This window comes from Tursiops truncatus, chromosome X, assembly GCF_011762595.2.
Source record: "Tursiops truncatus isolate mTurTru1 chromosome X, mTurTru1.mat.Y, whole genome shotgun sequence".
In the NCBI taxonomy this organism is placed as follows: Eukaryota; Metazoa; Chordata; class Mammalia; order Artiodactyla; family Delphinidae; genus Tursiops; species Tursiops truncatus.
Genome location: NC_047055.1, coordinates 38,843,370 through 38,855,502, shown reverse-complemented (window position 1 = coordinate 38,855,502; position 12,133 = coordinate 38,843,370). Strand labels below are relative to the sequence as shown.

Below are 12,133 nucleotides of genomic sequence, written 5' to 3'. Positions count from 1 at the left end.
GCAATGGATGTAATTACTTAATTTTTAAAGATTGGAATGGCCCATAACTTGTTCTTTGTGTGCATTATTTTAGAACAAATCAGTCAGGAATTCTCACTATAACTTGGGTTGTAATAGCTACTTATTGCTAATCTAATTATGTACTTTTATTAGTTTGGGTAAGGGAAATTCATTTCTAGAAGATAAAAAGGGTAAATCATTGCCCAATCCTTACTTTACTCCTATTAACTTTGAGTTTTTCTCTTGGCTTTTATTGTTTCCTTTCCTTTTCATGTGTGATTAAATTTTTTATCCTTTTCATTTGTTATCAAGCGTTATTGTAGGAAGTTAAGTGTGTTCATCAACTAAATTTTAAGTTTAAAAAAATACTCTTGTAATATCACAGTGTTTTGAATACCTGGTAAGAAGTTCACCTCTTCATCTTCTCTAAAAATTCAATGTAGTATTTTACCTCGTAATAAATTTTCAGTCTCTGTCTAGGTTTAAGAAACCAAGAAAGTAGTCTGGGGATATAGAATAAAGTTCAAAAACAGAAGTGATATATTAACCACACTGAAACCTTGCTGTTGAAACACCCTTCTGTCTCAGCATGGTTTTTTATGCTAGGAAGATAATAAATGCCAAGGCATAGGCAGCCTACAATGAAGCAATTCAGCAACCTTGCTAAACTCTGGAACAGTTGCTGTCAGCTTGCCTTAACTAGCAGAACTGACAGTGTGAGAAGTTCCAACATCTCTTTTTTTTCTGATTCTTCTCTATGTCTTCAGTTCCCAGGGTGTATTATTTAATTAAAATATTATTTTAGCAAATTCCTTAGTGTAGTATTTGGTACATAATAGGTGCTCAATAATTATTTGCTGAGTGAATTGAATGAATGGATAAATGTCATAATGTGTAAGAGGGAAATTATATTCTGCCTTAGAAACTAAATATGTTAGATAAATTGTACATAAATGATAAACTGACTTGATGATAGAGAACAATTAAGAGTTGAAGTGGTCTTTCATTTCAATTTAGTTCCCTCTTTGTTTTCCATATGTTATTTATATCTGAAAGGAATATCATATCAACGGTCCTTTTGAAAGAGACTTATATCCAAAAAATAGACTGCATTCTGTGTGTGTTCAGGATACTTTTAGCAAAGATTAACAAAATTTTATTTTAAGCTTAAATTCCACCAATAGTGTGTGGAGGTCCAATCTCTAAAGGTTATTATTCTCATGAATTTTACTTAACTTGAATTTGTCACTGAATATAAAAGGAATGTTTGTTTATTTAAGAGCATTTAGGAAATATAGAAAAGTATAAAGAAGATAATTACAAATCTCGCTAATTCCAGAAACAGAAAAAACAATATTACTTTTTAATATTTTGGAGTAAAAGTTTATTTTGAAGGTGAATTCTAGTTCTTTCCTCACTTTAATAAGAGTTACCTTTTGGACATTCAGTTTACATTTTGTAGGTGGTTGATTTTTAAAGTTAATTAAGCTATTTCTCATTAATCTGTGCTTGTTTTGTAGTGATTTACCTGATTTGGTTAGTTTATAGGTCTCAATTGTGTTCATCTCGCTTCTTTAACAGGTCAAGAAAGGACAAGAACTGGTCGCATAGGGAAAGCCAGAAAAACTATAAGTGATAAATGGGAAAGTCAGATGTGGAGAGAAAAGAAGTTTGGCTTAATAAGTCACCTACGATACAGCTGTATTTATCCTGAAAGTATTCCACGGAGATTTGTTTTAGAACACAGAAATTTTCTTACCCAGCAGTATAATTCTCAGCCTGCAAAATACATACCACAAGAAGGAAGACCCCCAAATCTTTATGATTTTAAGAGTGCCCTAGTCCTTGGACATTTTGAAGTAACCATCTTAGGTAAGTCACCTGTTCTTCTCTTTGAATATTGTTAATTTGACATAATTTAAATATAGATGATACTATTTTGCTTTAAAAAATTAAGCGCGCCACATCCCCACCACCAAAAAAGTTAAGCCCAAGGAGAACTCCTGTTTGGCTCAAACCAAAGGAATGGAGCACTAATTCTGGAATACATTAAGCTTTAATTGTGGGCATTTAAATATTGGCAAGTCCTTAGAAAGTACTGGGGAGAGAAGAATGGGAACCAAGGGAACTTTCCTTAGCCCTGACTCTCCTACTACCTCTAAAACTGATTCACTTATCCTTTAGCCACCACTTTCTTGCTCATATTCTCTACCTCTTTCTCAGTGCATCTGAACCACTGAAGGGTAAAATGTAGGTTAAAGAGAAAGGCATACTAATTGAGAGAAGATCCTATGAACAGACGTCTGTTTAGCCTGTGAAGAAAATAAAATTCTCAAGTAACAAGTTGAACAGAAGGAAGCTATTCAAAAAACTATCTTGTCTGACAAGGGACAATAAACTGATTTTCTCAGGTTGTTCTAAACTGACAGGTAGCTATAGAACTTATAAAAATTTAAAGTCAACACATTTTTAAACTTATGTTTATTTTTTAATTTTTTAAATTTTGGCTGTGTTGGGTCTTTGCTGCTGCGTGCGGGCTTTCTCTAGTTGCGGCGAGCAGGGGCTACTCTTCGTTGCAGTACGTGGGCTTCTCATTGCGGTGGCTTCTCTCGTTGTGGAGCACAGGCTCTGGGCATGCGGGCTTCAGTAGTTGCAGCACGCGGGCTCAGTAGTTGCGGCTTGCGGGCTCTAGAGCGCAGGCTCGGTAGTTGTGGTGCATGGGCTTAGTTGCTCCACGGCATGTGGGATCTTCCCGGACCAGGGATCGAACCCGTGTCCCCTGCATTGGCAGGCAGATTCTCAACCACTGTGCCACCAGGGAAGCCCAACTTACATTTATTTTTAAAGTTTGTTTCTCATGAATGAAAAATGTACACAAAAATTAATTATAAAATAAAATCTTAACCAAAATGAGCTACTCTCTAGGCTTTTATTTGTACTTGAAAGGAAGATCTTGTTACCTTAAAATGAAAGAATGATGAAGTGCCATTAGTAAATTAATTAAATGCCTGAAAGAGGATGCATTTCATAGAGTTTTGCACCTACAGTACTGAAGTGAATTACCTTGCCCTTAATCAAGATTCCTGTTTCCCCTTTACTCTCTCCCACTCCTTCTGCCCTACTTCCTCACACGTAAATGTGTACATACATGTGATTGTGTATATGTATATAATCTATGGAAAGTATAAATCCCCATTGACTCTGTTAGACCTTCTCAGACCTAAGTTTCAAATGCTTCTTTTTCCTAGACTGCATTGCTTGTTATCTTTGGGTAACTTATCAATCTTAGTTTTATATCTAGGAAACAAAAATTATAGTGGAGATTTTTCATACATCACAAAAAGTAACCATGAAAACCATGAGTTCATCTGGAATCACAGAAATTGAATACTTCTCTTCTTTTCAACATGTCACTGATCCTCTAAACATCTCAGCTGTCTTATAAATATTGTGAACCTTTGTAGCTTTACTATGCATCACCTAAAAGCAAGAATCAGATATAAAGAAGGCAAATTTGTCATTCTGCCCAACCAGCTGTAATCCATGTTAGAATTGGGCTGTTTTATATCCTACCATTTTTCAAGGACATAAGTGGATTTACAGGGATAAAAGACAGTGAAAATATGTATGGATAAAACAAAACAGAGCATTTAAAAGGATACAGAAAAAGTAGGTATTACTAGGTGCCTATAAATAACAAATTATTACCATTCGGTGGTAATTTTCTGTGAGCTTTCTGGCAGGAAGGGAGAAAAAGGATTGTTCCTAATGAGGTACTTAATTTTAAAGGTAAAAGAAGCCTGGATATCTTCTAGTCATAACCCCCTAGCTAGGTAAAAGCCAGGCCATGATTAAAAATCATGTCTTAATCCCCTACCCCTATACTGTCCCTCCCCCTTCCCTCTCCCCGCTGATAACAACTAACTTGTTCTCTATATCTGTGAGTCTGCTTCTTTTTTGTTATACTCACTCACTTGTTTATTTCTTTGGATTCCACATGTAAGTGATATCATATAGTATTTGTCTTTCTCTATCTGACTTATTTCACTTAGCATAATGCCCTCCAAGTCCATCCATGTTGCTGCAAATGGCAAAATTTCATTCTTTTTTATGGCTGAGTAGTATCCCATTGTACACGTATACCACATCTTCTTTATCCATTCATCTGTTGATGGTCACTTATGTTGCTTCCACATCTTGGCAATTATAAATAATGCTGCTATGAACATTGGGGTGCATGTATCTTTTCAAATTAGTGTTTTTGTTTTTTTTGGATATATACCCAGAAGTACAATTGCCGGGTCATCTGGTAGTTCTATTTTTACTTTTTTGAGAAACCGCCATAATGTTTTCCACAGTGGCTGCACCAATTTACATTCCCACCATCAGTATGCAAGGGTTCCCTTTTCTCCACATTCTTGCCGACATTTGTTATTTGTGTTTTTTTTTTTTTTTTTGCGATATGTGGGCCTCTCACTGTTGTGGCCTCTCCCATTGCGGAGCACAGGCTCCGGACGCGCAGGCTCAGCGGCCATGGCTCACGGGCCCAGCCGCTTCATGGCATGTGGGATCCTCCCGGACCAGGGCACGAACCCGTGTCCCCTGCATCGGCAGGTGAACTCTCAACCACTGCGCCACCAGGGAAGCCCTATTTGTGTTCTTTTTGATGATAGCCATCCTGACAGGTGTGAGGTGATACCTCATTGCTCTGCTCTTTTAGTGTGAAAGCAGCCATAGACAATGTGTAAACGAATGTGCATGGCTATGTTTGAATAAAACTTTTTAGACCCTTAAATCTGAGTTGCATGTAATTTTCACATATCACAAAATATTCTTCTTTAGATTTTTTTTCAACCATTTAAAATGAAAAAAAGTTTCCTAGCTCATGGGTTGTACAAAACCAGGTAGAGGCTATATTTGACCCTTCCCCCCACCAACTCATAGTTTGCTGACCCCTCTTCTAGATTCCTGTTTTTAGATGAAACTGATTAAACCAATCAAGGCAGATAAGTCTGTATGATTTTTAAAGTTCTTCCAACATGAAGTTTGTCCAGCCTACACTGATACTACCTTCTGGTGGTTTATTGTCCCTCTGCTGTATCTTGCTGATCTCTGGAGGACCCAGTAATTTTGAAGTGTCTTATTCTGGGAGCCAGAAAGGTTATTCAGACCATAACCCTGTTACTTGGTCATTAGCTCTGACTGGTCTAGGGTGAATCATTATTGAAAATATTGAACGGAATTTGTAATCTTACCTCCCACGATTCTAATGGCTCCCAACAACCACCTGGGTACTGTGGCAATATCAGAAACCCATCTCAGAAGTACCAATTCTTGTGTTAAAATTCTTGCTATGCCATCTCACTTGACTCAAATAAGTAGATAGTATTAATAAGTGCTAAAATCTCGGCCCATTGCCTATTATGTAATAACACACTTCAAAGAGAAGATATTGGGATGGAGTGTAATAACACTTCAAAGAGAAGATATTGTGATGGAGTAACACTAAATTTTCAGTGCCTTTAGCCCAGGTACAAAATTTTTAATCTATTGGTCAATTTTTAAGAATTATTTCTCACTTTAAATATAAGAAAGTATTTTTCAAAAGCTTTATTGGACTCATAGATGGTGTTAGTATATCACTGACTCTGCCAACACTAATTTAGTTACCCATGAAATGCTGAGTCAGTTAAAGCTTAAGAGTTCCCTCTTCGATTTGCATTTGACTTAGACAATAAGGAAAATATTCAGCCAGTCTTTAGTAAACCTTTGAAAGCCATCTGTTTATCTCTTGGAAATCAAGAGATACAAACCCCAGTAACAATAGGTATAATTTAAGGAGAGCTGTCAAGACAGTATTTTCTAGACTTTTTGTCAAAAGATTTTTTTGTCAAAAATTTTTTATATGGTTTGTTCTTTTCCTTTTCTGCAAAATGCATTTAAATGATAATTTAAAAATTTTAATAGCATTAATTGTAACATCAAAGTAATGTAATATGCTATAGTTAACATGGAAATCATAAGGCTTTACTTACCTTGATTTTTTTCTCCTATTAAAGCAACCAAGCAGGCCAACATAATTCCTGCCCTCCTTGGTACTGGCCTGCAAGCTCAGGATCAATTATTTGTACCCCTGAGGTATGCCTCCTTCCGTACTGAAGACTACTTGAACCATTAACTGAGTAGCACTGGGTTCCCTCACTCTTGGTTCCCTAACTGGCTATATCCTTAGGATATTCTGTCCCACTGGCATGCTTCCCATTATTGTATCTTGAATGGAGCAGCACACTGGATTATATGGGTTCCAGAGGTGGTTGCTGTTGCCACCCCTTAATTCTGTCCCTTATTCCATTGCATAATAAAAGTAATTTAATCCTTAAACCTTAAGTAGCTACTATCAGATTTCATCAGTGTAAGACACTTTTTTCCCCATATTTTAACATCTTTGAAAATTGATACGGATCTTATAATCGATGTCATGCCTTTGTTTAGTTGGTAGCATTTTTCTTTCTTAGTGGTATATAAAATAATGATCATCTTAAAAATCAATGGTATCTTAGATTCCATGAAACATGGTATATGCCAAGTACCCTTGGCTATGTGCTGGGATTACAAATTGCCCTCCTCTGCAACACACACACACAAACACACACACTTTTCACTGGAAAAGAAATCCAGTGACAACAAAGAATTTGAGAGGAAGATATATAAATTGCATACAATACACTTTACAAAAGAGGAATATGAGCTTGTTTGATTTTATATCTGCCTCTAATTTTTAATATAGTCCACATATATTATCACGTTTACCTAGATAGTATGTTGTAAGTTATCTAAGTAACACGTAAACAGTAAGTCACCATTGAAGTGCATTATACATGTACATTGTGGGGAGGATGTTTGTGTTCATCTCTTTTGCTGTTGGGAATATGGATGAATTCATATTTGAACACAATGCACAAATGTCCTAAAGTCTAATATTCGAAAATTATAGGTTAAAAATACACACATATACATTCTTTTGCTCAATTTAACAAATATTTACTGAGCACCTAAGGCATGCCCAGCACTGTTCTGGGGGCTGAGGTTACATGCGTTAATGCAACAGATAACAGAGCCTGTGGTAAAATGAGATGGTGATAAGGGTTAGAAGAAAAGGGTTGGAGAGTGCTGTTGTAGGAAAGGGCTAAATTTTAAATAGAGTTGTCAAGGGAGGTCTCCCTGAGAAAATAACATTTCACCAGACACCTGATGGAGGTGAAGGAGCAAGCCGTGTGTTTACCTGGGGAAAGAACATTCTATGTACAAGAACATCAAGTACAGAGGCCCTAGGCATGTTTACTTATACATTTGCACTCTGAACTCTAGTTTTAACCAAACAACTCATGATGAATTTTACCAATAATGTTGAAGCTAAACTCACAGCATTCTGTAATTTAGAAAGCAACTCATAATAGCATCAGTGACACACTGATAATGAAGCTATCTTCCTGAAAATATCAGGATTTCCAACTTCTAATATTTTCTCAATTCTAAAGCATACGTTTTTTTTTTCTACATTTGCAAGTTGGAATGCATCTTATGGTCAATGGGTACATTAATGCAGCATTTCCTTTTTCATTAAAAAACTGTTACTAAATTGATGGTATGTCTTAGAGTTAGATTTGGTATTAGAATCAAGGAAATGGGATGCCATTGTGTGCACATTGACATGAGTTTTGCAGCATTGCTAAGAGTTCTGAGGTAGCTATACTTGTAATACTGAATTGGAATCCACAGTAAATTCTAGATGGCATGACTGTTTTAGTTTATGAATACCAGATTTTAGTAATCCTTAAAAAGCTTTAAGTAGCCCTTAGTTGTTCGTTAAGTTAAAGCTATGGAACTTAGTGTCATTTGCCCATAAAATCAAAGAACGAGGGCTTCTCTGGTGGCGCAGTGGTTGAGAGTCCGCCTGCCGATGCGGGGGACGCGGGTTCGTGCCCCGGTCAAGGAAGATCCCACGTGCTGCGGAGCAGCTGGGCCCGTGAGCCATAGCCACTGAGCCTGCACGTCCAGAGCCTGTGCTCTGCAACGGGAGATGCCACAATAGTGAGAGGCCCGCGTACTGCAAAAAACAAAAACAAAAAAGAACAGACTTGCATTTCTGGATCAGTTTACAGCTTAACTGGAAGGACTTGTTTACTTACCATTTGCTCCTACTCCATACTTCAGCATTGCTATAGGGCTGAATAGGAGCGATATAGAATCTACGGGACTTGCTGACTAAAATATCAGGGAAGAATGAAAGGGAGGAGTTAAGGATAACTTCTAGGTTTCTGGTTTGGGTGACTGGGTGAAATTCAGAGTTTTCAAGATGTGCTCTGTGCGTTTACCCTTGCTCCAGCCAAGATGGTCTCCTTAACTCTGGTCTTTACTTTTGGCTTCTCCCTGTCCTGCCTGAAATACCCTTCTCTCTATTTAAATGTTACTCATCCTTTAATACCCAGCTCAAACCCTTGACTCTAGGAATCTTTTTTTATCCACCCTAGTTGACATTGACTCTCATAAAGAGTAACAGACACAGGTCAGGATTCATGTTGGTTGTTTCCCCATACTGCAACCTTTTCTAGCCCTAATGGTGAGTGATTAAAGTTTTTCTTGTATATTTGAGGACAAATGGAACCTTGTTACTACCATCCCTGGCCTTGCTTGAGTCTTATATCCTTAAGTCCAAATTGCAGTAATTGAACCAGTAGTTACCTCTGAATTCTCCTATCCTGTAATGGCACCTGTCATGAATGATGAAGAAAACACCCTACATGTCTTCATTTATGTGACTAGGCTATCCTCTGGATATTGAAATTTAAGCCTTCTGTCAATATTAAAAGATTTGGGATTGTTATTTCCAGTGGTGGAGATAGATTGCTCCAAAGTGTCTCTTCTTTCAACCAATAGCATGTATTCATAAATGTTTGTAACAGGAAAGGGTTTAGTTCCTAGTTTTGAAAGTTTTTTTTTTTTTACAGTTTTGAAGCTATTTGGCACATGTGCGGATCAAACCAGCAAATCTGGCCACGTTAGCACCATGTACTAACCCACTGCACTTTTAATAAAGTGTGATTTTTCTTTAACAGGTCTGAATCATGAGAGAGCAATCAGTGTTGCATTCCTTCCCGAGTATTCTCCGGAAGATGTCCGAACATCTCAAATAGACACATTATTGACCTGCATGAATTACAGCTGTGTGTTTCCACAGGAATTAACTGGCAATGACAGATTTCAAGGTCCAAAAGCAGTTACAGGTAAGACAATCTCAGGATCTTTTCACTCAGAAAATAAAATTAATATTGCAAACAGTCCTAACCTTAAGATGTTATTATATAAATAGTTCTAGCCTTAACATTTGATATAGTTTAAAGAATTATTAGGTAAAAGTACCCAAAGACTTATAAATGAGAATATATTTTTAAATAAAATTGGATAGATTAATGGTTTCTATTCCAGGCAGGCATTAAGAATGTTCTCTTATAATACATTTTTAAATGTAAGTATTCATTAGACCTAAGTGGTATGCACATGGAGCAGTGCAACTTCTACTCTTCTCTCCTTTTAATTCAGGCCTTTCACCTTATAATTGCCTGAAATCTCAATACCTCCATAGTATAGTAGAGTACAATTGTTTTCTCTTATAAATGTTCAGTTATTCAAGTGCTATGCAATAAATTTCTTCAGGACTGCTAGGAGTGTATGTAATCCCAGTAGTGAAACCCTTCAACCAACTAATTGTTTAGGCTGCTACATAATATCCTGAACTATAAATCATTTCTATATACCAGTAAAATTATGTGTCCAATTATAATTATCCTATTCACTTTCTGTTGTCATTTCTATTTCCTAAGCATGTGGTAAAGTTTCTAGCCATTTTCATCAAGCTTATAAGAATATTACATTTTAAAAAGCTTTAAAGAAAGGCTTTATTATCTTGGGATTTTTGTGGTGCGTCTTTCTAAGCTGATGAAACCCTTGAGTGGGTGTTGTTTTTAAACAAGTCTTATGAGCTGTACCTGATGATGAAGTAGCTTTTGGCAGTAATGGTTACTGCAAACTGAACTTGAGTATCTAATTTTGTAAGAGATGAGGTTTTTTATTTTTCCACAGTCCATTTTAAAGATGGTATATTAGTTAACCTGCAGTATTACTTCTTACATTTCAGCTCCTTAGACTTACAGTAACCCAGATTTCGTAATTAGGGCCCTAATATGTACTTTAAATATTTGTGCACTCATGTTCTTGCTTCATGCAGTATCCACTTCTGTCACGTTTCTTCTGCTATATGTGTATGTTATTATTGATATAGAAAATCAAGGCAAAATCCTCAGGTATCTACTAGTTGCTAGTGCCAGTAGTCTTCCAGCAGTCACTAACATGGTCAAGTGAAAATACCTGGTACCATTCTGCCAAAGCAGTTAGTATTTTGGGACATGAAGGGCAAGAATCCCTAGAAAAGTGATGTGATCAAAAGCAAGGTGATTCATTTTGAACATGGAATACCGTATTTTTCATGACATAATGATAGTGTCCGTTTAGCTCTGTGCAAAGCATTGTGCCTGGACATTTTACATAAGTTACAACTAATCCTAACAAGAGACTTTCAAGGTAAACATTATTATCCCCTATTTATAGATGATTAGACTGAAAATCAGAGAGACTCACCAGCATGGATAACAGCTAGGATCTAAACCCAGATCAGTCTGATTCAAAACATTTCTATTCCCTCCATAATTACGAACTGAAAGATAAAAATATACAGAATAATGTAATGCAGTGGCTTATAGTATAACATTGGTATCATCTTTTAAACATTTTTATGAACTAGTTTCTTTTTTATTATAAAAGCTATACATGTTCACAATTTAAAAATTCAAACAATACCAAAAGGCACAGGGTAAAAGTGAAAGTTCCCCTCCCTGCCTTTGAAGGTCCATCCCCTTCTGCCAACCTACTCACCCACTCTCTGGAGGTAACCAGTATTCTTTGAATCCTTAAGAAATTATTTTTGCATATAACAGTATATTCTGTCTCTCACACACGCATACACAAACATACACTCTCTCTCTCTCTTAAGTACACACAAATGGAATTATAGTAAACATGGTCTCATAACCTACTTTTTCCTTGTAACACTGTGTTTTGAATAACTTTCATATTAGTATAGAGAGAGCTACCTTTTTCGTTTAGTAACTATAAATATTCCACTGTGTAGATATACCTGTATTTACTTAATCAGTCCCCTATTGATGGACATTTAGATTGTTTCCAAATGTTTTTTTTTCTTTTTCAAATGTTTTTGATATTAACAAACAGTACTGCAATGAGTATATCTATCTGTGTGTATGTATATAATATAATCTTTGTGCACTTACACATCTGTAGGATGAATTCTTAGATGTCACTGACTCAAAAGATATATGCATTTATAACAAGTTACACTTTAACCAAAAGAAAGAGTGCCACTTTACTCACACCCTTAGAAATACTAGGTGTTATCAGTCTTGTTAATCTTTGGCAGACGATAGGCAAAAAAGTATTATATCATTATCTTCATTTGCATATCTTAATTATTCTAAGCTTGAATATCTTCCTATGCTTATTGGCCATTTATATTTTTTCTTTCTATGAACTTTCTATGCTAGCTTTATTTTTTCCATTTTTCCATGAGCATTCTTTTTCTTATTAATTTGTAAGTTCTCTTTGCATATTGAAGAAATTTACCCTTTATTGTGTGTTGCAGTACTTTTACCAGTTTGACGTTTATTCAGTGGAAATCTTGATATTTTAAGTAATTTTATTTTTATGTACTCAAATATATCAATCTTTCATTTCTATGGTGGCTGGTTTTATGTCATACTCAAAAAGGCATCACTCAGTCCAAGATTTTTTTTTAATTCACTATGTGTTTTTCTGATACTTTTATAGCTTTGGTTTTTTACTCATATATAATTTGTACTGTGGTAAAATATACGTAACATAAAATTTACCACTTTAACCATTTTTAATTGTACAATGCAGTACATTTACACTAAGTACATTTACAATGTTGTGCAACCATCATCGTTACCCATTTTCAGAACATTTTCATCATCTGAAAACA

The 12,133-nt window shown here is 35.8% G+C and overlaps 1 protein-coding gene across 1 annotated transcript in view; it reads left to right on the top strand.

Annotated features, from left to right (window-relative positions):
* The window catches only part of RADX (RPA1 related single stranded DNA binding protein, X-linked), a 63,926-nt gene that overhangs the window by 46,393 nt on the left and 5,400 nt on the right, over positions 1-12,133 (top strand). Inside the window, exons 12-13 of the mRNA XM_019949487.3 lie at positions 1,582-1,872; positions 9,117-9,284. Of these exons, the coding sequence (XP_019805046.1) occupies positions 1,582-1,872; positions 9,117-9,284 (459 nt within the window). The remainder of the gene's footprint in view (positions 1-1,581; positions 1,873-9,116; positions 9,285-12,133) is intronic.